The sequence below is a fragment of the Orcinus orca genome, chromosome 17 (assembly GCF_937001465.1).
Source record: "Orcinus orca chromosome 17, mOrcOrc1.1, whole genome shotgun sequence".
NCBI lineage: Eukaryota > Metazoa > Chordata > Mammalia > Artiodactyla > Delphinidae > Orcinus > Orcinus orca.
This window is the reverse complement of record NC_064575.1, coordinates 51,828,310-51,855,764: the sequence shown is the minus strand read 5'-3', so window position 1 is coordinate 51,855,764 and position 27,455 is coordinate 51,828,310. Positions and strand designations below refer to the sequence as shown.

At 40.4% G+C, this 27,455-nt stretch overlaps 2 protein-coding genes across 10 annotated transcripts in view; both read left to right on the top strand.

Moving 5' to 3' along the window:
• SNX31 (sorting nexin 31) overlaps window positions 1-14,211 on the top strand; it is a 64,045-nt gene extending 49,834 nt beyond the window's left edge. The window contains exons 11-15 of one of the 5 annotated variants that reach the window (XR_007472555.1): window positions 2,503-2,616; window positions 5,110-5,187; window positions 9,487-9,800; window positions 10,415-10,471; window positions 12,972-13,032. Coding sequence is in view for 4 of the 5 variants with exons in the window: in XM_004275394.3 (XP_004275442.1) it covers window positions 2,503-2,616; window positions 5,110-5,187; window positions 10,415-10,471; window positions 12,972-13,064 (342 nt within the window). In the remaining variant the exon portion in view is untranslated. Of the gene's footprint in view, window positions 1-2,502; window positions 2,617-5,109; window positions 5,188-5,687; window positions 6,874-9,486; window positions 9,801-10,414; window positions 10,472-12,971 lie in introns of those variants that run through there. The other 4 variants (XM_033438186.2, XM_004275394.3, XM_033438187.2 and 1 more) reach the window with 4 other exon arrangements.
• A 7,488-nt stretch (window positions 14,212-21,699) lies between these two features.
• ANKRD46 (ankyrin repeat domain 46) overlaps window positions 21,700-27,455 on the top strand; it is a 37,324-nt gene continuing 31,568 nt past the window's right edge. The window contains exon 1 of one of the 5 annotated variants that reach the window (XM_004275342.3): window positions 21,700-21,830. The gene's annotated coding sequence lies outside the window, so the exon portion shown is untranslated. Of the gene's footprint in view, window positions 21,977-22,016; window positions 22,240-22,264; window positions 22,423-27,455 lie in introns of those variants that run through there. The other 4 variants (XM_033438192.2, XM_033438190.2, XM_033438191.2 and 1 more) reach the window with 4 other exon arrangements.

Genomic DNA, 27,455 nt, shown 5'->3' with positions numbered 1-27,455 from the left:
CCACTTTTCTCCAATTATTACATCTTACAAAACTATAGTACGACATCCCTACCCAGGGTATTGACATTGATACAATGAAGAGTCAAGACATTTCCATCATCACAGGGATCTCTCATGTTGGCTTTTTATAGCTGCATCCACTTTCTCCCACCCCCATCCCTCCTTAAACCCTTGCAACCACTAATCTATTTGACATTTTCATATTGTATCATTTCAAGAATATTATATAAAACTTTTGGAGGTAATGGATATATTTATTACTTGATTGTGGTGATGATTTCATGTATATATGCATATGTCCAAACTCTTCAAATTGTGTACATTAAATATGTGCAGTTTTTTGCATATCAATTATACCTCAACTGAAAAAACAAACACACATAAAACAAGGTTATGTATTGATCGGTTGATGAAAATGTTGTGACCAGAGGTTCACAGGAACCTAAACCTATATTTCCCCTTGGGCTGTTTTTCAGTACCCACTAATTTAGTGCTTATGGTATCATTATAGGACACGACTACTGTGAATAATAAGAATTGACTGTGTTTAGGAGGTAAAAATATAAATAAAAGCAAGGAATTGATTACCTTAAAAAATAAAATAATATTACATGAATATAATCAAACATTATGTAGCTTTTTGGGATTTCCTTTACTTAGCATAATTCTTTGGAAATTCATTCAGCTTGTTGTGTATTTCAGCAGTTTGTTTCTTTTTGTTGCTGAGCAGTATTCCATGGTAGTGAATGGCTAAAATTTGTTTAACCACTATCTGGTCGTTTCCAGTTTTTAGCTATTATGAATAATGCTTCTATAAATATTCATGTATAAGCTTTTGTCTGAGCACAGGTCTTCATTTTTCTAGGATAAATGCCCAGGAGTACAATTGCTGGGTCATGTGGAAGTTGCATATTTAATTTTTTAGGAAACTGCTAAACTGATTTCAAGGGAGCTGTGCCAGTTTACATTCCCACCGGTGATGTACGAGCAATCCAGTCTCTCTGTATCCTCCTCAGCAATTGGGTGTTTTCACCATTTTTTATTTTATCCACCCTGATAAGTGTTTAATGGTATTTAATGATTTGATTTGCTTTGCTTTTCTCTCATGGCTAATGATGTTGAACATCTTTTCATGTGCTTATTTGCCATCTGTATATCTTCTTACGTGAAATGTCTTCATATCTTTCACCCATTTTCCAATTGGATTGTTTGTTTACTGTTGAGTTTTGAGAGTACTTAAATTTATTCTAGATACTAGTCCTTTGTTGGATATGCGGTTTGCAAATATTTTCTTTCACTTTGCAGTTTTTCATTTTCTTAATAGGGCCTTTTGCAGAGCAAAAGATTTTAATTTTGATGAAGTCTAATTCATCTGTTTTTTTATTGTGTTTCTGGTGTCAAGTCAGAATTCTCTGCCAAACCCTAAATCCTGAAGAATTTTTCCCCGGGTTTTTTTGTTGGGTTTTTTTTCCTAAAAGTTGTATAGTTATAGGTTATACATTTAAGTCCATGACCCATTTTGAGTTAATTTGCATATAGGGTGTGAAATTTAGAACATGGTTCCCTTTTTTTGCCTATGGAAGTCCAATTGCTCCAGCACCACTTGTTGAAAAGGCTATCTTTTCTCAATTGAACTGCTTTTGCACCTTTGTCAAAAATCAGTTATGCACATTTGTGTGGTTATATTTCTGGATTCTCTGCTCTGTTCCACTGATCTTTGTGTCTATCCCTCCACCAACACCACACCATCATTCTCTTCCTTTGTAACAGTTTTAGTGAGATATAATTCATAAAGCATGCAATACATGTGCCACCCTCCAGGAGGGCAGCATTTCCTGACAGTCCTACCTAGAGAGCCACAGCGAAGACGGAAAGTTTTCGCAAGGGAATTTGAAACTCCAGTACTAGAAGAGAAAGGGATAGATGCTGTATAGCAAAAACCACAGGGGCTTTCTCCAGGCTTTCAGGATCTGGCCCTGCCCTGCTTCTCTAAGCCCCTTTTCTCACCACCCCCCATGCCTCACAGTCCGTGCTTCAGCCACACTCCAGTGTGCCAGGTTCCCTCAGGCCTCAGTGCATTTGCACTTGTTTTTTCTTCTACCAGGAACCACTTGTCACCATCACCCCCCTTCCCCCCAAAAAACATACAACAAACTTGGATAATTTCTACTTCTGTTCAAATAACACCGCCCCCTCCCCCCACCCCCCCACCCCACCCCCCACCCCCACCCCACCCGCCCGCAGCCTCTGCCAGCCTTCCTTTACATCCTAGTCTGGATTAGGTGTCCATCCTATTTACTTCCATAGACCTGTATTCATTTCCCTTATAATATTGATACTTATTATATCACACTATGATGATTTGCTTTAATGGCTCCCAAATAGATTGAATTTATAGTTTCTTGAGAATAGCAATAGTCTCACTTGTTTTGATATTTTGCCCAGCACGTAATAGCCACTTACATTCCTACTGAATATCAAATAATATCTTTTCCTTTATAGGGGACTCTGCTGGATACAGATGGGCCCCAGCAAACTCTCAACCAGAACTTGGAGCTCAGATTTCAGTATAGTGAGGAGAGTCACTGGCAGTGGTTTGTTCTTTACACCAAACAGGTAAGTTCTTAGGGCAGAGCAGGAAAACCTTCTGTGCTAAAATGCTCTCTTGCACTCTGGGGTGGACAAAGCCCTAACCCAACTGGAGCAGAGTACTAGAGTGCACTACACATGCTCCTTTGAGCCTGTAATGTCATTTATTTTGTTTTATTTTACTAGTCACCAAAGCTTTCATATCAGTTAGAAATGAATTTAGTTACCAAGTAACAGAAGACTTGACTAACAGTGACTTAGACCATGGGTCATTAAACTTTTTCTCAAAGAACCAGTTGGTAAATATTTTAGGTGTTGAGGTTCATATGGCCTCTGTTGCAACTACTCAACTCTATTGTAGCACAAAAGCAGCCACAGACAATACATGAATGAATGGGTGTTTCAATAAAACTTTATTTATAACTAGAGGTGGGGTGGCTAGATTTGTTTGCCAACCCATGGCTTAGACAATACAGATATTTGTCATCTCATTTAATAAGAATGCTGGAGGCAAATGATTGGCATCTCTATAATTCTTTTGGCATTTTCCAAGTAGATAAAAGCTATCCCTTTTATCTGGAAAGCAAAAGCGTTACCCCAGAAGCCCCCCAGTAGACTTTCCATTTTGTCTCATTGGCCGGAACTGGGTCACATGAGCACTCCTAGCTGCAAGGGAGTCTGGGAATCAAGCATTTAGCATAGAGGAACTGGATCCATGATCAGTTTAGAATAAGCATCACTGCCTAGAGCTGGGTACTTCCAAAATCAGTGTTCTGTTACAAGGGAAGAAGGAACAATGGCTGTTGGGTAGCAGTAATTAAATTTGAAGTAAATTTGAAATAATTGAAATAAAAAATCCATTAAAAAATCTAATTTTCTAAATGCCAAATCCAATTGAAAATTCTTTTTACCGAGATAAACTATTTCAATTTGGAGTCAAAATTACAAAAGTTCTAAAATGAAACCAAAATATCAAAGTAATCTTTGCATCAACATTATATTCAACTTGAGTCCCTGGCGATCATACTCACTTCTGTGTTCCATGGAGCATTCTGGTCTCAGGCACAAAGCTCCCTTTCAACTCCCTACTGGTACAGTGCTGATCAGGAGATAATAGATATCAATGTCCTCTGAAAAACACAAAGTACTAAACCAACATCCTAGGTTAAAGAAATGTCTACCCAGGTTCACCTTAAATAGAAAACATTCTTAGGGAAATGATAGGATGGTTTGCCAAGGCGAGATCTGCAGTCACTTGGAGAGACACAGAGAGATTTTGGCAGTGAAACCACGCCCTTCCGCTAGAATGTTATGTGCAGTAGTTAAATTTTATTATGGTCTTTTAATCTAGTTCGAGGCAAATGAGTTTAAGCCACTATAGAGAGGTGCAATAAACATTCTTTTAAAGGATTCCTGGTAAGGTCTTATTTCCTTTGGAGTGTGGGTTTTTTGATATGCACCCAAGGGCTACTTCTGCAAAAGACAGAAATGTGGCTTGTGTGCCTTGCAAATACAAAAGAGGGCTGGGGCCCAAATCGTTCCCGATCCCTTTAAACGGAAGCTCAGTCCCTTCATATTTAATAAACCTTACCTGGCTTATAGCAGAATCCTAACCTACATATTTCTGTAACTTTGTATAGGAGTTCAGTGACCATCCTTGAGCACAAATTTATACTAAAGTTCTATAGCCTCAAGCTTTGAGCTTCAGTTGTCTCAAACCTCAGTCGGGCTGAATAAGAAAAGAACAAGCCAAGAGTTGAGAGCAGAAAAAAGAGGGAGAAAAAAAGGATTTGTGGGAAAGGAGCAAATGGGAAAATCACAGGGAACCTTAAATTTGGTACATGGGGTGAAGTTCCTGGAAAAAGGAAGCCCCGGTTTTTGTGCAGCAAGATGGATGACACGTGTGTCTTAGCACTAACAGTGATGAGTCAGCAATAAGCTACAGGTGATGTTGGCGGCAACTGACAGTCTTGACAGTGAATGATTAAAAATACCAGAAAATTTAAAAATGAAGAGAAACAACTAATTTTGTCTTTAGTTCAGTAAAAGCCATAAGGTACTAATATATTCTTTCAAACAGGTTAGTATGTATGCCTAATAATAGGTCTCTCGGTCATTATGCATACAGTTAAATATAAGGTTGACCATCATCAGTTGATTTATTGCAATTATAAGCAGTTTTTATTATTTGTTGCTCATAAGACATGAGCTGTTTACAAAGTAATAGGAAAAAAAATGGGATGTAAGGGGGGAGTTTTGAAAGGGAAAAAGATTAATAATGAGATCCTGGTCATTTTTAATCTACCTTTTAAAAAATTACTGCAAATATATCCATGTAATTGAGAAAATTTATGGTTATTTGCTAATTATATCTTATGCAAATTAACGGAAGTTAAAGAAGAACTCTAAATTCTTAAAAGCATACTGTTGTAGGTCAGAGCGCAAAATCTGCTTTGCTGTATGAAGAGGGAAGGAAGAGAATAAGGATCTCTTCAATTGAGAGAGTTCTTTATTTCTTAGGCTTTTTTGCTGAGTAGCTGCTTGAAAAAGATGATCTCAGAAAAGATGGTAAAGCAAGCTGCAGAGAATCCAGAAATGGTAAGTGCTCTTATCTGTGTATATGTTTCACTTTATTTCCACCATCAGCTGACACTAAACTACACTGATGAATTCCCTGGGCCAGCAAGTCTGGTCCTCAAGGGAGGAACCCAACTGCCCAGAAGTGAGCTTCCCTGCCTTCTGGGAGCTCAGTCTTCAGAATGCAAGCCATGTTTTCCAAGGAGAAGTCGTCCTTGGATTGCTGAGAACTCTCTAATCCTATACTCTGTATCCTTGTATTTCTGCCTTCCCCCAAACGGAAGACTCCAGATTTACCACAAAAGCAGCATCATAAAGACAGGATCTTAAGAGGTCTTTAACACAGCAGCGATGAGCTTACATAAGCTCTGCAGTTTTGTCTCTAGAAAGAACTCACAGCCTCTTAAAACTTCCACTGTGCCAAATTAAAATGCCTTTAGCAGTTTGGAGAAGCCATTGAGTAAAAGAAGCTCTCAAGGCTATAATTTTTCCTCAATGTAAAATTTACTTTGTTTTTCTAGTCTTCATCTCTTCAATAAAGGCCTAATTACTCACTGAAAGTGTTGGTGCTGTAAAGAGAGTTCCTGAGATTTTAAACTTTCTACTTGCCTTGTCACCATCATTAAAAAGCTTGTCCCAAATAAGATAGTACAGTTTGGTTTTAAATAAAAAAATGATTACAAATACTAATGCTTGGTTGATATTTATAAACATAATTCTCTTGCAGAATAGTACACTGGTCTTTAAAAATACAACAGAGGGGCTTCCCTGGTGGCTCAGTGGTTGAGAGTCCCCCTGCCGATGCAGGGGACACGGGTTCATGGCCCGGTCCGGGAAGATCCCACATGCCGCGGAGCGGCTGGGCCCGTGAGCCATGGCCGCTGAGCCTGCGCGTCCGGAGCCTGTGCTCTGCAACGGGAGAAGAAAATATTTGAAAACTTTCCCTAATGTTTTCATTTAATTTTAGTGTTTTATAAAAGGGTGGATAATACCATTAGTTTAACATTGATCTTTACTTGACTTAGCAGCTTTTTTCTGAAAAAACGTGCATTTTATACTTACTTCTCTTTCTTCTAGAACTGAAAATATTTTCCTAGGGAAGATAAAATTCACTGCCCCTTGGTGTTCGAACGCTTCAAAATGTACTAGAAAGTAGCAAATCAAAGCAATGAAAGGATCAAGGTTGCTTTTTTATTTTTTAATTAAGCACGTGTCTTTTTTTTTTCTTTTTTTGGCTGTGTTGGGTCTTCGTTGCTGTGCATGGGCTTTCTCCAGTTGTGGCTAGCGGGGGCTACTCTTCATTGTGGTGCGCGGCCTTCTCATTGTGGTGGCTTTTCTTGTTGCAGAGCACAGGCTGTAGACACGCGAACTTCAGTAGTTGCCGCACACTGGCTCAGTAGTTGTGGCACGCAGGCCCTAGAGCGCACAGGCTTCAGTAGTTGCGGTGCGCGGGCTCAGTAGTTGTGGCTTGTGGGCTCTAGAGCACAGGCTCAGTAGTTGTGGCACATGGTGTGTGTGATCTTCCTGGACAAGGGATTGAACCTGAGTCCCCTGCATTGGCAGCGGATTCTTAACCACTGCGCCACGAGGGAAGTCCCAAGGATGCTCTTTTTAAAAGAGTAATAAAATCTAACCTCCTAGGCAGGATGGACCCTCTTAGGCTCCAACTTACATATATATATGATAAATATGTATAAACATAAATATATCATGTCATTATACATATGTGTGTGTATATATATGTAGGGAGAGAGAGAGACAGATACAGAGAGACAGAGAGAAAAGTAATTAAAGTAGCCCCATTAAAAGGGAGAACTACTCTCAAACGTGGTTCAGTAAAGTGTAAGCTATTTGATGCAGGAAATACTTGTACAGTGAATAGCAAAAGAGTTTGCTCTATAATAGGAGAAGGTAGTAGTCTATTTAAAGTTTTAAAGAAAAACAAGCACACTACCACATTCCTTGGATTTACACGCAAATTAAAATCTATAGTTATCCCAGTGGCTGACAGCAAAATCAGCATGGTAGTCAATAAAACTTGTACTGCTTTATCCAAATATTCAAGTTTTATTTCCACGAAGTCTTTATTTCTTCCCTTATTTTGGTTCTTAGAAAGAAAAGTTAAGACCCTTCCTCTTGAAAATTGGATGTTGTAGGAATAGTCTACATTTTAGTCTGGAATTTCATGTACAAACCCCTGGGTAGAATGAGACCCTGGAAGGGAAATAGAACAGACAGATCAGCTGTTTGAACTTCGACTAAGTTCTAGACCTCCTCACAAAGCACAATTGAAGAGAACAAGTCATTTTATGGAGCTTAAAGTAGCCATATAAATGTTTGACTGTGACATTCACTCATTTTCTAGGTAAACACATAACGTCTGAACTGACACCTATCGCTTATAGAAGGCTTGTATGGACTAAGAAACAGAGGTCTCTAATTTGCAAGGCAGAATAAATTCTATAATTTGCAAGGCAGAATAAATTCTAAGATTTTGATAATTGTGAAGAATCGGGGGAAGGAAAGAGAAATTAAGAAAACTGTAACCAAATAAGCCCCATAAATAAAGCAGATGGTCCCTAGGGAGATTAAATAGTACTGTTTTATCCTGGTAAGAAGGAAGGAGTGAAAAGAAATTTAGTGCTAACAAAGTTAATTAGCTTAGTTAGCTTTAAGCAATGCTTTCAAAGGTAAGACTTGAACCATTTATGAAGAGATCATTAAAATTTGAAGTCAAAAAATGCACTAAAGAAAAATGTAAACACCCAACAAAAAACATGTTAAATTCTTCAGACAGTATTAATTGAAAACCAGAAAGGGAAAAAGAAGTGTAACATTCTTCTTAGAGCTATGCTCCTACACAAAAACCTAAATTTTTTTTTTTTTAATATTTGCTACTTGTAACTAGAACAGAATTAAAGGATTATTTTATTTGAAAATAAAGTCTATTAGTTAAGAGTAGATTTGGCTTCCTGTAACAAAAAACAAGACAAAATAAGTGTCTTGGAGAAAATAAAAGTTTGTTTCTCTCTCATCTAAAAGAAGCCAAGAAGTAGGCAGTCTGGGGCTGGGATGGTGACTCCATGATGTCACCAGAGACCTTTCTGCTCTACCATCTTCAGTGGGTCTGAATCTCTAAATTGGTTTTCCGAAAAATGGCAAAGAACAGGTAGCATTCTGATTCCAGCTTGCCTCATACCTCCCATCCCCTCCCCAACTACCATTGCCATAAATATTTCTCTCTCCACTCCTCTTTCATTTGGGGCAAGATCAGACTATGTAAAAGGCCACTGGATTCAGAGATGGGTGCTTTGAAGTGTGCTTCTGCTATGTGATGAGAAGGGGAAACACCAAGGGCAGTGCTATCTGATGTCCCAAGAATGGTAGCCTTTGCATAGCTGGTCCAGTTCAGAAAACGGAAAATGTACTGACATTACAGTCATCACAAGAATGGTCTGAGCACAGCAGGAGGACAAAGTTTTAGAGAGCCAGGGGGAAGTTACTGTGCAGGAATGAAGGGTTATATTATTAACAGAAATTCTGTTGATGAGAGAGAGAGTGCAGGAATACTGCATTATGAAAAAAGGATTACCTTTTTCCCCCAACTTTATTACCCCAGTATATAAAATATATAAAGCCTATTGAAATAAGTCAAGGAAACTGATTATATCAGAAATTGCTTAACATTTGTAGTGGGTTCTATTTTATTTCATTTCTACATGGGGAGGGGGAGGGGAAGGAGACTAGGAGAGAGAAAAATTCTGGGAGGTTTCTCCCAACTTCTGTATTTCGTCACACAAGTCTACTTATAAACTATAATGTAATATCGTAAAATAATAATAATGAAGCACATAAGATATCAGAACATTAATTTCTCATTTACCAAGACCTAATAATGATTTTTTGAAACTATTGAAATAGGCTTCAACTATATAACTATCTCTGTTGAGAATATTAACCTAAAGGAAGTCCTACGTATCCTTCAAAGCAATGTATTTTATGGCAAAATTAAGTTAAAAGATAATGCTCTTTTGCAGTGTCATGTTATTTATCCCACTTATTTTGTAATGTCCCACTCTATAGTCTCATGAATAATAAGCAATAATAAAAAACTTAGTTAATTCAGCCCCTCATTCTGTCATTTACCAATGCCTATGTTTACCATACAGTGGCTAGAAACTGAGAATCCAGTGTTAAGAAGTTTATTTGTGGAAGGAGAAAGGCAATTAGTACAGAAACATTCAGGATTACAGAGTGATAAGTTGAGGTACGCACATAACACATAGTTGTTTAATAGCTGTTCTTTTCTTTTTCTATAAGGAGGGTCTAAGAGCACTTTCCCCTAAACCCTGGCTAGGAGACTGACCTTTGTGTGCTGTGGCCTTGCCCTCTGACCTCCAGCCTCCGACCGACCGACCGGTGTCACCCAGGGGGAAACCCAGTGAGGTTGGAGAGTGGGAGAAAATGGAGACTGGGGTATTTATTTCTCCAACTCTGTCCCAGCTGGGTCTCTGGGGTTGGCCCGGCCCTCTATTGAGGGCCACAGCTCCTGTAGGTGACCTCTCCTCCCTGCTGCAGCGGCCACTCTGGTTCCAGTACCAGCTGCTGCCCTCGCCCCTTCAGGCCTAGAAGCGGTAAGAATTACTCCCACCCTCCCTAGCCCCTCACTGCTAGCCTCTGAGGGCTCCCACACCCCGTCACTGATTCACCTGAATCTTCCCCACACCTCCATCAGGCAGTTCCTTTTAGAAACTCCCCTCAGCTGCCCCAGGAGTGGGCCATCTGTTTTCTGCTGGGCCCCTGACCGTTATATTAAGTTTACCTTATGTGCATGAGATATATTCAAGTATTTTAAACTTCGGTTTGATTAATGATGCTTTTTGATTAATCAAAGCCCCATCTGGCTTTGGTTCAGCGTATGGATTGGAGCTCTGTGGCTTATTTGTGGATTTAGGAGTTCATTTCGTGTGAAGTCCTTTTAAAAGCTGTGTTAAATCACAAAATCCACAGGCAGCCACCAATGTTAAACATTAAGCTTCACTTCACTTTTGGGGACTCAATTTCCGCAACGCTGAGATACTGGCAAACGAAGGGGGCCTGTGCAGACGATGAGCAGGTGTCCTGCTGACTGGCAGCCTTCGGGACCATTAAGAGGATTATTGTGGAAGGAGAAATGTGCTGGTTAAATAGATTATTTGTGTGCTCGCTTCTCCGGCTGTGCTGACTGACATTTCACTAATCTGTTTAGCAGATTGAAGTTCCAGAACAAGGCAAAAGTAAAAAACACCACAGTCAACAAAGCCAGGTCTGTGAGTAAAATTATGTAATGGATATATTATAATTCTGATAAATCTGCCCGTTTTTCCCCTTTAAGTAACCAGTCATTCTACTTTTAAAGTTAAGCCAGAATTGCCTTTCACAGAAGCTCCTCCATATACACTGGTCCAGTTGGACAACCATCACAGAAATAGTATTTTTTACCGTGGCACCCAGTTGGGCGAGGAGAAATACTTTCCTGAATTTATATATAGAAAACTTCCAAGAAGCATACAAAATTCTTCAGTAATTTTCTTCCACACTCCATACATTTTTTTTAAATCCTCTTTCTAGTTTGTATATTTTAGTTTCATAGACTTTCTGTGGTGAACTCTGTATAAAAGAACTTTTAAGTTTATAAACTACTTTTTCAAGCATTTGGGTCTGCTGTGCAGATAGCAATAACAATAAATATCATAATAGAAAGCATTAATAGACACTCATTGCCAGGCACTGTTTGAAGCACTTTTCTGTGGATTAATGCATTTATCCTTACCATGATCCTGTAAATCAGCTGAGGAAATTGGGGCACAGAGAGTTAGGTGACTTGCTCCAGGCTGTACAGTTATCAATGGTAGGAAGAAGCAGGCAGTCTGATTCCAGAGCCGTGTCCTTAACTAACTCTTCCTTTCAAGGTTCAAATCCTAGTGTGGGTGAACAAAATAAAGGTAGCCTCTAAGTAGCGTTTGAATGGGATTTATTATTGGTCCAGCTCCTGTCACAGAGTCTGCTGTGTATATAAAGATAGTATATAAGTACAGTATTTATAAATATATAAGGTCCTTCCTTGAGTGAATGAGCTCAGAGAAAAATTTAAAAAACAGATTAAATGCAGAGCTGTCTCTCCTACATAATAACAGCATTTCTGGCTGCTTACATCAGAGACAGGAGGTGAGAACTCCACCAATTCCTGGCTGTGTGTCTTCAGGCAGATCAAAAAACTAAATGTGTATAAGGGACTCTTGGGGTACTTACTGAAATGCAAATTCCTGGGCCTCACCCCAAAAGATGGATTCAGTAAATCAGCATTTATAGCAAGAACTCCAGTGGGAAACACTGCACCAAGCTTCAGCTTCTTTATCTGTAAAATCACTCCGTCACTTAAATTCATCCATTTCGGCAGCATAGTGACGGCATAGAGCTGTGGTTCTCAACCCTGGCTGCATATGATCTCCTGGAGAGCTCGAAACACTAATGATGGCTGGGCTGCACCCTCGAAGATTCTGATTTAACTGATCTGAGGGGCGTGGCCGTAGAATTTTTTAAAGCTCCCCACGTGGTCTAAAGTACAGCCAGGATTGGAACTATTATCCTAAAACAGTGGTTCTCAGAGTGGAGTCCCTAGACCGGAAGGGTCAGCATCCCTCGGGAACTTACTAGAAATTCAAATTCTCAGGCCCCCAACTTACTGGATCAGAAACTCTGGGGTTGGGGGCCAGCAATCAGTATTTAGCAAGCCCTCCAGTTGAGTCTGATGCATGTTTGAGTTTGAGAGCCACTGTCCTAGAACAACAGACAACACAATAGTCAGCATGGGTGAGCAGCAATGCTAAAGGAGGCAAACCTCCCTCATGCTCTGAGCAGGGCCAGCATGTTGGAAGGGGGCCTGGTGTCCAATTATATTGAATTCCAACTTATTTTAGCCAACCTTTATAGAGAGCTTATCCTGAGCTAGGCACTGTCATAGTTGCTTTCCACATATAACTCATTTAATCTTCACAGCAACCCAAGTATTATTATTATCCTTGGTTTGTAGCCAAGGGAACTGAAAACACAGAAAGGTTAAGTAACTTGCCCAAGGTCACACAGCTGGTAAATGATGGAGTTAGTATCCGTACCCAAGCAGTCTTTATTTGTTATTTAACAAATAAAGTTTATTTGTTCCTTTAACCACTCTGCCATGGGGCCTCTCTATCAAGACAAATATCTCAGAGAAAAAAAAAATTTAGCTGCTCTGCCTGGTGAGCTGCCACACATTTATTTCACCAGGGCCAAAGTCCACTCTCCATGGCCCTGTGTTAGAGATTTTATAAACACTGAAAGCCAACTGTTCACTTACTGAAGGTTTGCAGCAACCGTAACTTCTTAAAATATTTTAAAATAACTATAATACTTTTTAAAACTTTGTGTGCACTAAAGGTTTTGGGTGAAGTTAACAATTGAAAGTCACATGTCTTTAAGAGAGGGGAAAAAGACAAGAGAGGCAGAGTTCAAGTGTTACCTGGAGAGATCCCAGTGCCTGGAAAGGTGCTCTGGACATGCATACCCCTCCATACCTGTAGAAAGCACTCTCAGCACTAACAGATGTATAGCTACCTCGGAAACAAAGCTTCTACACGATAAAGCCATTTAAAACAACCAGTGCTTAACAGATACAACCTTTTAGTTGCCTTTTTTATATTAAACTTTGGCTTTTTAACTATTATTGTTGTTATGGAAATTATTTCCTCTCATATATATTTCTAACCTCTCTGTTTACTTCGTAACAGAAAGACTATTCTAGTTTTCTGCCAAGAAAAAGCAAGATTAAGACAGCTGAAGTTGACTGTGGTTTGGGGACCATAAAGGAAGAAGGTCTTTGAAGAGAAAGTCTAACTTTTTAAAATGTTCTCAAAGGCTGTCTTGACCATGAGAGAGCTTGGGGGTTGAAAGTAGGCTTCCTACCACCAGTGGAAGAAATGTGACTCCTTCCCATTTTTTTCACATTAAGATGGACCATATTCATCAAGACCACTTCAGAACTCTGCTCATCTCAAGATTAAAGGGAAATGCAAAATGAAGTTATATAGTTTGTTTTTAGTGACTTATATGTGACAAATGGCAAATCTGAACCAATTAGTACAAAGCTCGTTGGGGTTTTTTTTCCCCTAAGATAGATATTTACCTGGCTTCATGAAACCTTTTATATGTTCTGATATTGCATGAATGAAAGGCTTAATATAAAACACTAAAAATGCATTTTGGGTTAAGATCTGAGGGCATGACTCATCAGCTGTGGCTCTAAGAAAAGGAATCATTGAAAAAGAAATCTGGACTTCACTAATCCATCACCAGAGCAAGCAGTTGATGAAATACCGATTTGTTTCCTTATATAATTCTGAGCCTACCAATATGGATGTGCTCCAAGTAACAGGCTGCCCAGTTCTCTGTTTCTCCACTGTTGTAGTTGTATTCTGTTCTTAGAATACTGAATTCAGCTCAATAGTCATGACACTATTTTGAATATTTTTATTTTGGAAACCAATGGGGCCCTGCACTTGATATCAGATACCTTAGCTTTAAAACTATGTATACCTTTTCTCTAGACTTTTTCTTATCCAGTTTCAGTTCATCATTAATTAATAGAATTATATATAGAACTAAGATTGCAGTAAGGGAGAGGGACAGAGGAATCAATATAATTAGGTAAAGTGTGATATTATAATGTTCTTTTCTAACTGGGTTGTGTAACTATATAATAAATATGAAATATATTCTAGTGAACATAGAATTTATTGATGAAAATTCTGTGAATCATTTTTTGAAGTGTAGAATCTGTTAAAGCCCTATAATATTTATAAAGCAATGTCTCTAGCCATAACTTCTAGCGCCGTAAAGTTTTATATTTATATTTTAGGCTGTAGTGGGACATTTTTGCAAGGGGGAATCATAGACATCCCAGATCACCCGTGGTGAGTGTATTAATGGGCTAGGATACATTTTCAGATTAAAATAGAAGCTTATCCTCTATTTCGCCAGTTTAGCAATAGTCAAAGTCTATTTAATAGCAAATGCCTACACTGTATAAGAATCTATTGAAGACCCTAGGAATGCAAAGAGAATTTGTATTTGGGGTGAGAAGATGCATATATTAGATTGAACCATATGTAACTGCTGTTTTGTAGGTCAAAAATAGTTGAATGTTACCCATTTCATATGTTGCAACTTGATACATAATTGCAAGTAATCCAAGACAGCATGGAGTAGGTGTCCAATGTGTAGTGTGGACCTGTGTGTCATAGGAAGTTGGTGGGTGGGGTGAGTCAGGAAGGCCTGAGGGGAAGAGGGACTTTGAAGAAAGAGTAGAGACAAGTAGAGGCAGAGATGGGGGCACACATGTAAAAGGAAAGGATAGACACTGATGGGAGAGTGAGTACAGTGTTTAGGGAAGGATAGGCAACTGTGCTAGCAAAGTTTGAGATTAAGGGAGTGATTAGGAGATAAGAGGAAAGAGGGATCAGTATATATGCGTACACGACTGCAGCATCCCTATAATATAATAGAGCGATTTAGCCCCATTTGAAGATGGCAAAAATTGAAACGTTGAATTTAATAGTTTTTTTTCCAAGACATTGAGATTATCATCAATATCAGAATAATACAAGTGAAGAAAAATACAAGGGATGAAGTACATTCCACAGTATATAACATGAAGAATAAAGGAACTGAGATAGCAGAAAATAAAATTCCTCAGCAGCTATGCAAGAGAAGAAGGGGCTGTTAGACCCTTTGGGGGTTACTGGGCCTTTCTCTAGATGGCGTTGGGAGTTTCAATCACTTGTGGATTGAAGCACTTCCATCATTGAGTAAAAAGCCTAAGTTCCACCTGTCAGAGCGTCCTGCCCTGCTGCAGCCTCTGAGAGAAGATGGAGAGTGAGACCCCGTCTCTGCTGGGGGTGATGCCTTCACTCTTCAGGTGCTGTTGCTGGGTCGGGACCTTCCCAACAGCACAGCCATCCAGCAGACATCATGCAGGGCATGAGTTATAAAGGTAGGCAACGGTTGAATTCCTTCAAGTAACTCCTAAGGGATGCGACATGGCTTTGCAAATTAGCATATGGTTTAATCTATAGATTCAGCCCTCATGGTCCCCACTCAGCCAGATTTTCTCCTGCTACATCAACATTCACCAACATCACTTCTCTCCACGTGTAGACATATGTATTCATTTCTGCTGAGGTTTAAACTCCTAAAATAACTGTCATAAGCACTCTGCCCGCGGGCAAACACACTTGGGTTTCAAAATTTCACAAAAATAATTATGAGAAAAAAAGGACACAGATAATTAAATTGTAGTTAGGCCCAGAGGTCCGAGCCCCTTTGCGTCCCATGGAGGGAAGCACGCGCGGGCTTTGTTTGAAGAGCTGACGTGCTTGCCAAAGCCACCAGTATGTGGTGAGCTTATGGCTTGCACAGGTCCCCATGTGGACAATCGGGAAGCAAATTTCATGTGAAATATGTAAACTAGAAATTATCTTACGTTCCCCCTCAGAGTGATTTTAAGAAGAGCTAAGGGATCTTAATTTGCAGAAAACCAAATAGGTTACCCAGACAACTGCTCTACAGACCCCATCAAATATGTGCTCATGTGGACAGATGGAAAACCCATTAGGAAGTACAGCCAACTCTGTGTTCCCACATTTCCAGGAGAGAAACCACATTTGGTGCAAGAGCAGTGCAAAACCACTAGGGTCAGTGCCTTTAAATCAACTGAATGTCTAACCTCTTCTAAAATATTACACAAGCAAAGCCCATATGGTTAGCTAGAGACGACCCTACAAAACGTACATGTGCTGGGCTTCCCTGCTGGCGCAGTGGTTGAGAGTCCGCCTGCCGATGCAAGGGACACGGCTTCGTGCCCCGGTCCGGGAAGATCCCACATGCCGCGGAGCGGCTGGGCCCGTGGGTCATGGCCGCTGAGCCTGCGCGTCCGGAGCCTGTGCTCCGCGACGGGAGAGGCCACAACAGTGAGAGGCCCGCATATCGCAAAAAAAAAATTTTGTGAAGATGAAAATGAAACCACAGGATCAGTGTTTTGAGAGAAAGAGAGTGGAATTGAGGCCAGTTCTGATAAAATTCACTTCCTGGAGTATATTTCAAGACTAAAAAGATGTGCTTTGCTTCTGTTTGAATGATCACCAGGAGTTTGTTGTGAGACTGAGATGAGAGTTAAGATCCCTCAGCCTAAAATTTCAGTTTGGTTTGAGCCCCTGGGGTGAGCTAAGTGTCATTCTAGGGCTGAAGCGGACCCTTTAACAACACAGATTGCTGGAATCTTCTAAACTGCTTGTTATCTGGACCAAGAAGACATCTCAGAGCCTTCTGGGATCAGTCTGAGCCCTTCCTTGGCTTTTCTTTGGCCAGATGTAACAATCCCTGAACTAGCGTGGTTTCTAAGGAGTGAGAATATTAAAGGGTTAGAAAGGAAACCCAGCGCCAGAAAGGAATAGAAAAAGGCAAAGCTAGCCTGGACTTTCCCATGTTATCTCCTTTTACCCTTCCTTGTCCGTTTCCGAAAAAATTTACAAACCTTTGACTTGATGAGTTTCTGGTGCTTGTTTTGAAGTATAAAGGAAATGATCAAATATATGGACATCATAATTTCTTAGGCACCTTGCAGAGTTTTTATGGATGTTTTCTATGATACGCAACAGTGCTGTCTGGGCAATCAATTCTTAGGTGGTTTGGAATCCAAGTTCTCACATAATCCTACACCCCAAGTAAGATGACCCATCACATGCCTAATAGCTCGTATCTCATCACTCAATGATCTTGAGATCTGGTGGACACAGGCATAACTTCTCATCAAAGAGCCCCTGTAACCCAGATGCCCAGACATAGTCTCGGCAAGATAGTCTGATTTATGCCTAGTGATGGTACACTGGCTACTCAAAGACTCTTAGCCTATTGAGGGAACTCAGAAGTGATGCATGAAATTTTTCTACCGTTTTCTTGAAATACTTAAGTACCACAAAGGATGAGAGGCATGATAGTGGAGTGGAAGATTACCCCTCTGACTTGAATTCTGAGTTTGCTTCTGCTTTGAGATAGTAATGCGAGTTTAGGCAATTTACCTATGTGGCCCTTAGTTTTCTCATCTGCAAAATTAGTTGTTAAGAGCCTACATGTGTGCTACTTTCTTGTTTTGTTTTGTTTTTTTGGTCAACTTGGTTAATGTGGGAACTATGTTTCCCAGTGCCCCCTCTCCGGTATGATTCCAGTTTAAAATGAGCACAAGGAGGACTTTCCAGGAGAACTGGGAGACAGAGCAAGGCAGAGGCCGTTATCTTCTGACAGTCTTTTCACAATCAGATACAGTGACATGGAAAGGCAAGTTCCTGGCAGTTTCTGGCATGTCCTTGTCCCCCTCCACTTCATGTCCAGTCCTTCTTGCCTTCTAGCCCTGCTGAGCAACACAGCACAGGCCCACCACCAGATGCTTGGTGGGGGACTCACACAGCAGTAGCTGGCTGCACAGAGGCAGCAGGTCCTAAAGATCCCCTCTGTGGTCCCACTTCAGCGGGCCCCCTCAGGCAGACTAGTTTGTAACTTTTTATATAAGCCTCCAGCATCTCCTTCCAAACCTTCACTTCCTGGACTCCTCCCCCAGTTGTGTGAGACAGAATGCCTGCAATAAATCCACTATCCTGTCACACAGATGTTCTCCCTCCCTGACTGAACCCACCTCTCACCAGTCACATTTAAAGGCTTTGCAAAGCAATGCATTTGCTTAAACCTTTGCAAAAGGTTTTCCCTTGCTAACGATCAGTTACTTTACTTGTGGAAGGGAAGGTTAACTAGAGCTAGGCACTATATACATTCCCATCACATACATTATTTCATCTAACGTATGTGTGAAACCCTGTGTGGTTCTGCCATGTGTGGGTAAATGCAAAGAAAAATAACAAATTGGGTTTTCAGCAAGTAGCCAAGCTCGTTCCTTATTCCCGAGGGGTCTAGCTGTTATTATTATTATTTTTTTTTGCGGTACGCGGGCCTCTCACTGTTGTGGCCTCTCCCGTTGCAGAGCACAGGCTCCGGACGCGCAGGCTCAGCGGCCATGGCTCACAGGCCCAGCCGCTCCGTGGCATGTGGGATCCTCCCGGACCGGGGCACGAACCCGCGTCCCCTGCATTGGCAGGCGGACTCCCAACCACTGCGCCACCAGGGAAGCCCCTAGCTGTTATTTTAACTCCAGAAATTCAAGGAGACCTATGATGTTTTCTTTGCAATTAACAAAAGACAAGAGATGTCTTTCCGAAAGATTTGCTTGATACTTCATTTACAATTGTACTGTCTGCTGAAGGAAAATTTTCCTTAGTTTTGCAAATACAATGCCTGAAACACATACATGATTCTTTTTTTTTTTTTTTGGTGGTTTAAATGCTTAAACTGTTGGAGAACTGAAATGAACCTAACTCTGGCATAGATAAATATATGCTACCTATCTCTAATCCTGTGACATGCTCACTCCATGGTTATGCCTTGAGAGCGCTCAGTGTCGTTAAAAACACCTGATACTTGTTAGCCTGGTGTAAACTAGAGACTGGGGGAAGCCAAGCTTTCTGGGAGCATGTCTCCCTCTGATGGTCATTCGTTAGTACTACCAAAAACTGGAATGCCTTCTGGGAAACAGCTCAAAACCAAGAAATGCCCTTTCCTTTGTAGATAATGGTGTGTTTTTTAAACACCTCTCCATTCCAACACATCTCTTTCTACTGAGACAACTGGTTACACTGGGGTGGTTGCTAGATCACTCTGAGTCTCTTCTGATAAGCGTTCTATTACAAAGTGTTTTTTTTTTCTGTTTAAAAAATTGAGGTATAGTAGATATATAAGTTACAGATGTACAACACAGTGATTCACAAATTTTAAAGGTTATACTCTATTTATATTACAAATGTTATTTATCAAATATTGGCTATATTCCCATGTTGTACAATATATCCTTGTAGCTTATTTATTTTAACAATGTTTTTGAAAGACTTTTCTGCATTTTCTAAGACTGAAAAGGAACGTATAATCAAGATGGCCAAAACCCTTCTTTTCTTTAAACAGAAGAAAACCTCCTTAGAGAAAATCCTATGCCAAGCAAATATTTTCTGTCATTCTTTCATTCTTTACTCCTGTGGTTGTATCTGACACAGTGGCTCTTAACCCTGACTGCACATTAGAATTCTCTGAGCACCTTTAAAAACTATAGATGTTGGGCCACACTTCCAAACAATTCTGACTTGGTCTCGGCTAGGGTGTTGGTATTTTTAAAGTCCTGTAGTGACTGTAATGTGCTGCCAGGGCTAAGAACTGCTAAGCTAATAATCTTGAGTACCAACCATGTGCCACTCATTGTGGTGGTGCTGAGGATTTGATGGCAGGGACACAATTCAGCCACACTGACCTTCTGACATCACTATTCCCAGGCCACCCATGCTGTCCCCTCTGTCTGAAACACTCCCCCTGTTTGTCGTATAATTAATTCCTCATCCTGTGTATCTCAGTTAAATATCACTTATTCAAAGGCATTGCTGCCCTTCCATCTAAATTAGGTCCTGGACAGTTTGCCCTCATATAACATCTCTCTTCTTTTACTTCATAACACTTATCCCAGTTATAATTACAGGTATTCCTCCCTGTTGGAACTCTCACAATCAGAACTCAGGACCAAACAGATTTTGGTAATGAGGAAGAAAAGGTAGATTTACCTGAAGGAAATGGAGTTTAATCTTCAGGGCCCTTGTGGTGGGCTGAATAACATTCCCCTAAAGGTGTCCATGGCCTAATCCCCAGAATCTGTGACTATGTTAACTTGCATGGTAAAAAGGACTTTGCAGATGTGATTAAAATTAAAGACCTTGAAATGGAGGGACTGTTCTGGATTATCCAGATGTGCCCAACATAATCCAAGGGTCCTTATAAAGAGGCAGGAGGGTCAAAGTTAGAGAAGATGCAAGGTTGGAAGCAGAGGTCAGAGAGCTGAAAAGATGCTAAGCTGCGGATTTTGAACATGGAGGAAGGGGCCATGAGCCAAGGATTGTAGGTGGCCTCTAGAAGCTAGAGAAGGCAAGGAAACGGATTCTCAGAGCCTCCAGAAGGAAAGCAGCACTGCTTACACTTAACGGTCTCTATATTTTTTCAGATCAAACAAAAGCAGTAGTTCATGAAGGTGGAGAGATTCATTTGAACAGAAGTAACAGAACAGGCTCTTGGATTGTTTGATAAACCAATTAATGAAAAGGAGGTAACTGTATGAACACACTAGGAGAAGGCTGAAATTCTTTGCTGATTTGACACAATTTACAGGCATCAATGACGATATAATAAACTTAACACACAACCTCAAGGAGGACGTCAATGACAAATTGGTTAATAAATGTCATCAATTCAAAGAGTATTTAATATTTATGATTAGTCACTGCACAAGAAAATGTGAAATGCCTGAAATTTTTTTTAATTAATTAATTAATTTTTGGCTGCGTTGGGTCTTCATTGCTGCGCATGGGCTTTCTCTATTTGCGGCGAGCAGGGGCTACTCTTTGTTGTGGTGCGCGGGCTTCAGTAGTTGTGGCTCACAGGCTCTAGAGCGCAGGCTCAGTAGTTGTGGCACATGGGTTTAGTTGCTCTGTGGCATGCGGGATCTTCCCGGAACAGGGCTCGAACCCGTGTCCCCTGAATTGGCAGGCAAATTCTTAACCACTGTGCCACCAGGGAAGTCCCTGAAATCTTATTCTTATGTGAAAGAGATGTGATAGAGGTTTTCTCAAATTTGACAATAATCCTAAACATTTACATGACATTTCCAGGAGCAAACTGTTAGACTGAGTAGTAGCCATTGAATGGAAGGACTTGAGACCCCCCAAAGGGTGGCTTGGCTGAGCGAGTATGCTAGAATTCAGGGGAGGGAGGACCACTGTGCAGGTCAAGTCTTCTTGGCTGTAGGACTGGAGTTGTTGGTTAAGCCGAAAAAAAAAAAGTTTCCAGTAAATGAACTTCCCACGACCTGCCACCTTTTTAGTTCGGGCTGGACGCATGTTGCATTTCGTCTGGGAATTCTAAAAAGTGGGATGTAAGTATTCAAACCCTTTTAGAAAAAAGCTCAGGGTCATATTTTAGAATTAGAGCAGCCAGTCGGTAGTTGCTATTACTAATACATCAATTTGGATTATAGAGAAGACTTACCTAAATTAGGCCAGCAACTATTAATTGATGCCTACAGCTCTTGGTAAAACTGTCCTTGCCTTTGAAGCCTGCATTTAGCTTAGGGGTGGGATGTTTCTTTAGAAAAATACGTGAAAAATGCAAAATGATCCTGGACTCAAATCGATGAAACCTCTTTCTGTTGTCTTACTCTTCTCCCCCGTCGCAGTTTTGGTACTTCGCCTAGTTCACCGCGGAATCACTGAGTTTCTGATTCAGAGCCGGCAGAGCCGCCGTGCGGGCTGCCCGCCTCCAGGGGGAGCACCAGCCGCGGCGCAGTGAGGCCGCTCTGGCCAGCTGGGGCCCCCGACTCGTCTCAGTGGTCAGCCCTTCCCCTCCGCCCGCCGCCGCCGGGGAGGTGCTGCCGCTGTTACCGCTGCTCGGCCGACTCGAAGGTACCTGGGCCTCGCCCCGCGAGCGGCCTCCGGACGGAAGCCACTGACACCTCTCCCGCCAGCCCCGAAGCACTGGAAAGCATCGGCCCGGGGCCTGGCTGCAGGGAACCAGACCCGTGGTGGTGCGACGGGTGGCTTCCTGGCGGGTCTGTGCCGCTCGCGAGAGCTGGGAGGGCCTGCGAGGGTTCTGGGGGTTTTGTGGGTAAAGGCTGCGCGGTCGGCCGCGGCGGGCGGAGCTGGGGCGGGCGTGCTCGCGGGGCTTCGCAAGGTCGGAGGTCCGAGCCGAAGCCCGCGGCCGGCTTCTAGGCGCCGGGCCCGAGAAGGTGCGCTGTGTCTTGCGTTGGCACAGATAGTACGTGGCCGTTTACTAGGCGCCCGTAGTCTAGGCGTAAACAGAAGCAGCTGAGAGGTGAGTGGACTGTCCCGATGGCACACGACCCCGGGTGTCCGGGTTAAAAGACAGCATTGCCTCTTATTCACATGCAATGCTGGAAGCAGATTGTCTTCCAGTACAGTGCTCTGCCTCGAGAAAAACACGTTTATTCTTCAGAACGGTCCACAGTGTTCAGAATTGGCTACAGAACATAACGAGGTAAAAAATATATACCATTGAATAGTAACCCTTCTCACTCTTTAAAAAATGACGGTGGTACCAAGGAGCTCCTAGCTTAAAGAGCTGTATTATCAGTGATGTAGAAATTATAGTAATAGCTCTCTTCAGTGCTTACTATATGTCATTGTGCTGGGTGCTTTAAAACCTAGTACCTTTATTTAATCCTTGTAGCAACCGTAGGAAGTACCATTTCCATTTTACAGGTAAGGAAACTGAGGAACAGAGTCTGAATTTACTTGTCCGAGGTCAGACAGCTAGTAAAGGGTGAGATGGGATTTGAACCTCATTCATCTCCCTTACTCCAGTGCTTCTACTTGTTACCTATCCAAACATGTTCCCTAAGACTTTTATTTGCTTATTAATTTGACTTGAATCAGCTTGAACTGATTTCTCTCAGGTTTAATTTTCATGGCTAAACGCAAGAGTCCTGTACCAACTTATTTTTAGTTTAAAAGGAGTTTAGGGCTTCCCTGGTGGCGCAGTGGTTGAGAGTCCGCCTGCCGATGCAGGGGACACGGGTTCGTGCCCCGGTCCGGGAAGATGCCACATGCCACGGAGCGGCTGGGCCCGTGAGCCGTGGCCGCTGAGCCTGTGCGTCCGGAGCCCGTGCTCCGCAGCGGGAGAGGCCACAACAGAGGTCCGCGTACCGCAAAAAAAAAAAAAAAAAAAAAAGGAGTTTAATGAGAAAAATGTTTACTCATTAAGGAGAATAGTGATAATAAAGTTAAGCATGAACTAGGGCCCTCACCACTCTGATGCACTTTGATTTGAAGTAGAGTTGGATTTATTTGGTTGTTAATGAGCTTCATTACTTTTCTTCATTATTTGCATTTCGATACCATTTGTAGTGAGTTCACTTTGCCTTTGCAATATTATGTACAGTAGTGTTGAAGGGAAATGAAAGATTTTTCGATGACAGAAAGTTAATATTTTAGAGGATGTAGGAAAGACTGAAGTAAAAAGGAATTAAGAGGTTTGGGGCATGTTATTTAGAGCAGATTGTGTTACTATATGGAGGAGAAAGATTTCCAGTTTCTGTCAATGTCAGAAGGGAAATGGTATTTCCGTTTGTGGAAAGAAGTTAGATACTGTAGTGTCCTAAACACTTAGCCTTATCAGGATTTAAGAGTTTGCATATTAAGCATTCCTGTAGCAAATGTACACTGAGTGCCTCCCAGGGCCAAGCACTGTTCTAAGTGCTTGAACACATTGGGGATGCAAGAGGAACAAAAGAAAACAGCATTCTTGTCCTCCGGGAGGTAACATTCCACTGGAGGAAGGTGGGGATGGAGACAGTAAATAAAATACTTTATAAAAATTAAAATATATCCAGTCAGATGGTAACAGTTGCTTAGAAAAAAAATAAAGCAGTGAAGAGGGATAGGGAGCACCAGAGAAGGAGCAGAAGCAGTTTTTTTTGTTTGTTTTTGTTTTTAACATCTTTATTGGAGTATAGTTGCTTTACAATAGTGCGTTAGTTTCTGCTTTATAACAAAGTGAATCAGTTATACGTATACATATGTTCCCATATCTCTTCCCTCTTGCGTCTCCCTCCCTCCCTCCCACCCTCCCTATCTCACCCCTCTAGGTGGTCACAAACCACCTAGCTGATCTCCCTGTACTATGCAGCTGCCTCCCACTAGCTATCTATTTTACGTTTGGTAGTGTATATATGTCCATGCCACTCTCTCACTTTGTCACAGCTTACCCTTCCCCCTCCCCATATCCTCAAGTCCATTCTCTAGTAGGTCTGTGTCTTTATTCCCGTCTTACCACTAGGTTCTTCATGACATTTTTTTTTTCTTAGATTCCGTATATATGTGTTAGCATATGGTATTTGTCTTTCTCTTTCTGACTTCCTTCACTCTGTGTGACAGACTCTAGGTCCATCCACCTCACTACAAATAACTCAATTTCATTTCTTTTTATGGCTGAGTAATATTCCATTGTATACGTGTGCCACAACTTCTTTATCCATTCATCTGATGATGGACACTTAGGTTGCTTCCATCTCCTGGCTTTTGTAAATAGAGCTGCAGTGAACATTTTGGTACATGACTCTTTTTGAATTATGGTTTTCTCAGGGTATATGCCCAGTAGTGGGATTGCTGGGTCATATGGTAATTCTATTTGTAGTTTTTTAAGGAACCTCCATACTGTTCTCCATAGTGGCTGTACCAATTCACATTCCCACCAACAGTGCAAGAGTGTTCCCTTTTCTCCACACCCTCTCCAGCATTTATTGTTTCTAGATTTTTTGATGATGGCCATTCTGACCAGTGTGAGATGATATCTCATTGTAGTTTTGATTTGCATTCTCTAATGATTAATGATGTTGAGCACTCTTTCATGTGTTTGTTGGCAATCTATATACCTTCTTGGGAGAAATGTCTATTTAGGTCTTCTGCCCATTTTTGGATTGGGTTGTTTGTTTTTTTGTTATTGAGCTGCTTGTAAATTTTGGAGATAAATCCTTTGTCAGTTGCTTCATTTGCAAATATTTTCTCCCATTCTGAGGGTTGTCTTTTGGTCTTGTTTATGGTTTCCTTTGCTGTGCAAAAGCTTTGAAGTTTCATTAGGTCCCATTTGTTTATTTTTGTTTTTCTTTCCATTTCTCTAGGAGGTGGGTCAAAAAGGATCTTGCTGTGATTTATGTCATAGAGTGTTCTGCCTATGTTTTCCTCTAAGAGTTTGATAGTGTCTGGCCTTACATTTAAGTCTTTAATCCATTTTGAGTTTATTTTTGTGTATGGTGTTAGGGAGTGTTCTAATCTCATACTTGGACCTGGCCAGTTTTCCCAGCACCACTTATTGAAGAGGCTGTCCTTTCTCCACTGTACATTTCTGCCTCCTTTATCAAAGATAAGGTGACCATATGTGCATGGGTTTATCTCTGGGCTTTCTATTCTGTTCCATTGATCTATATTTCTGTTTTTGTGCCAGTACCATACTGTCTTGATTACTGTAGCTTTGTAATATAGTCTGAAGTCAGGGAGCCTGATTCTTCTAGCTCCGTGTTTTGTTCTCAAGATTGCTTTGGCTATTTGGGGTCTTTTGTGTTTCCATACAAATTGTGAAATTTTTTGTTCTAGCTCTGTGAGAAATGCCAGTAGTAGTTTGATGGGGATTGCATTGAATCTGTAGATTGCTTTGGGTAGTAGAGTCATTTTCACAATGTTGTTAAACCAAATAAAGAAAAAGAAAAAAGTCTTTTCTTATGCAACAATTAAACTAAAGCGGCTGTCTCCTAGCAATAATGGATTCCAGGAAGCAGTGGAGTGATAGCCTCAAAGTGCTGAGGGAAAGTAAGCGTCAGCTACAATCTTGTAATCACATGAACTATCATTCAAAAATAAACTCAAAGTCACTTTAAAATTTCCAAAGACTGAAAGAGTTTACTACTCACGGATCCTCATTAAAGGACTGAAGGATGAACTTCAGTCAGAAGAGTGAATCTACAGGCGTGGGATTTTTTTAAAAAGAGTGGTCTGATTGATAAAATGTTGATAATTTAGTCAACCATTCTTTTAAAAATTGGGTTTTTTTTTTTTTAAAGGTAAAATTAAACTCTAGACAACAATCATGAAATGGAATGTTCTGTAGTGGTTATAGTGGACTCAGAATAAAATTTCTGGATAATTTTAGACTTTGAGAATAAGAAAAATTATTAGCATGTATGTCAAAATAACATTTGTTAGTAATCCTACATTCAGGTGGAATAGGGAATGGCAAATAATTGTTACTATGAAGACTAAATTTCAGAGACTTGCCGTACAAGATACCAAAAACTATTATAAAGCCAGAGTAATTAAGACAGTGTGGTATTGACACATATATGTCCCATAGACTGTGGGAACAGAATAGAGATACACATAAACAGAAATTTGTTATATGTTAGAGCCACATTGTCCAGTACATAGCTACGACTACATAAGGCTTATTTAAAATTTAAATGTATGGTACCTAGCATTAATAACTGCAACACTGGCTCTCAGCAGTCTGGTGTTCTCGTATTTAGTGCTATTTTAAAGTATTTTTGAAGATATATCTTTGTGGGGTTTGGGGATATTTTTTAAAACCTTATGTATATATGCCTTGGGACATAGCCAGGGAATTATATTTTCTAATTTCAAACTGAATGGTGCTACATGTGTTTTAAAAAAACTTCTCTTCTGTATTTCCATTATCTCGAGAGGAGAAAGAAAATTGTCACATCAAATCTGTTGTAAAAATAATCCTAACTAATTCAGAAACTTTCCAAATAAGCAAAATTTAAAATTGAGAGTACTGAAATTGATTGAGATATCCCTGATGAAATTAAGAGATGGCAAATTGGAAATGTTTTCTCTGACACAGCTAAAAGCTCATTAGCAATAATAAGATTGCAGTTTCTGCAAAAATAAAGAAGTAATTAAAAGAAGAGAGGGACCTCAAAGAAGAGATCAAACGATTTGAAGATGGAGTCAGAAGATGTGGAATTATATTACCATTATGTTGCCTCAAGTTAATATAGAGAGATTTTTCAGCAGCTGGAAAAATTTGCACAAAAATATGCTCACAACTCATTTGCAGTGCTAGTAATGCATTTGTAAAATTGTGCTGTCAGAAAAAATCAAATTCATTTTTCGTTTTCAATTTTTTGGGATTCTTGCCATTTTTATTACTTCATGTGGTTTATTTTTAGATAATATTTCACTTTATTTTTCTGCTGCATTGTATTAGGATGATAGTGTATGCCCACTTATATTTTTATCAGTTTATATTTTTATTTGATGCTCTGAAATGTTATTAGTGTTTTTGAGGTGTATTGAACATTTAATTTTACTTGTTAAAACATGAATTCTGAATTTAAAAAAATAAAATAACCAATATTTATGCTAATGTTTCCATATTATATAAAATAAGTATTGAAATATCCATACTTTCATTTTGCTTTAATATTTCATTTCTAGCTAACATGTGCCTGCTATGGAAGGAGGTAACAAATATTGGTTTATTATTTCTAAGTAATT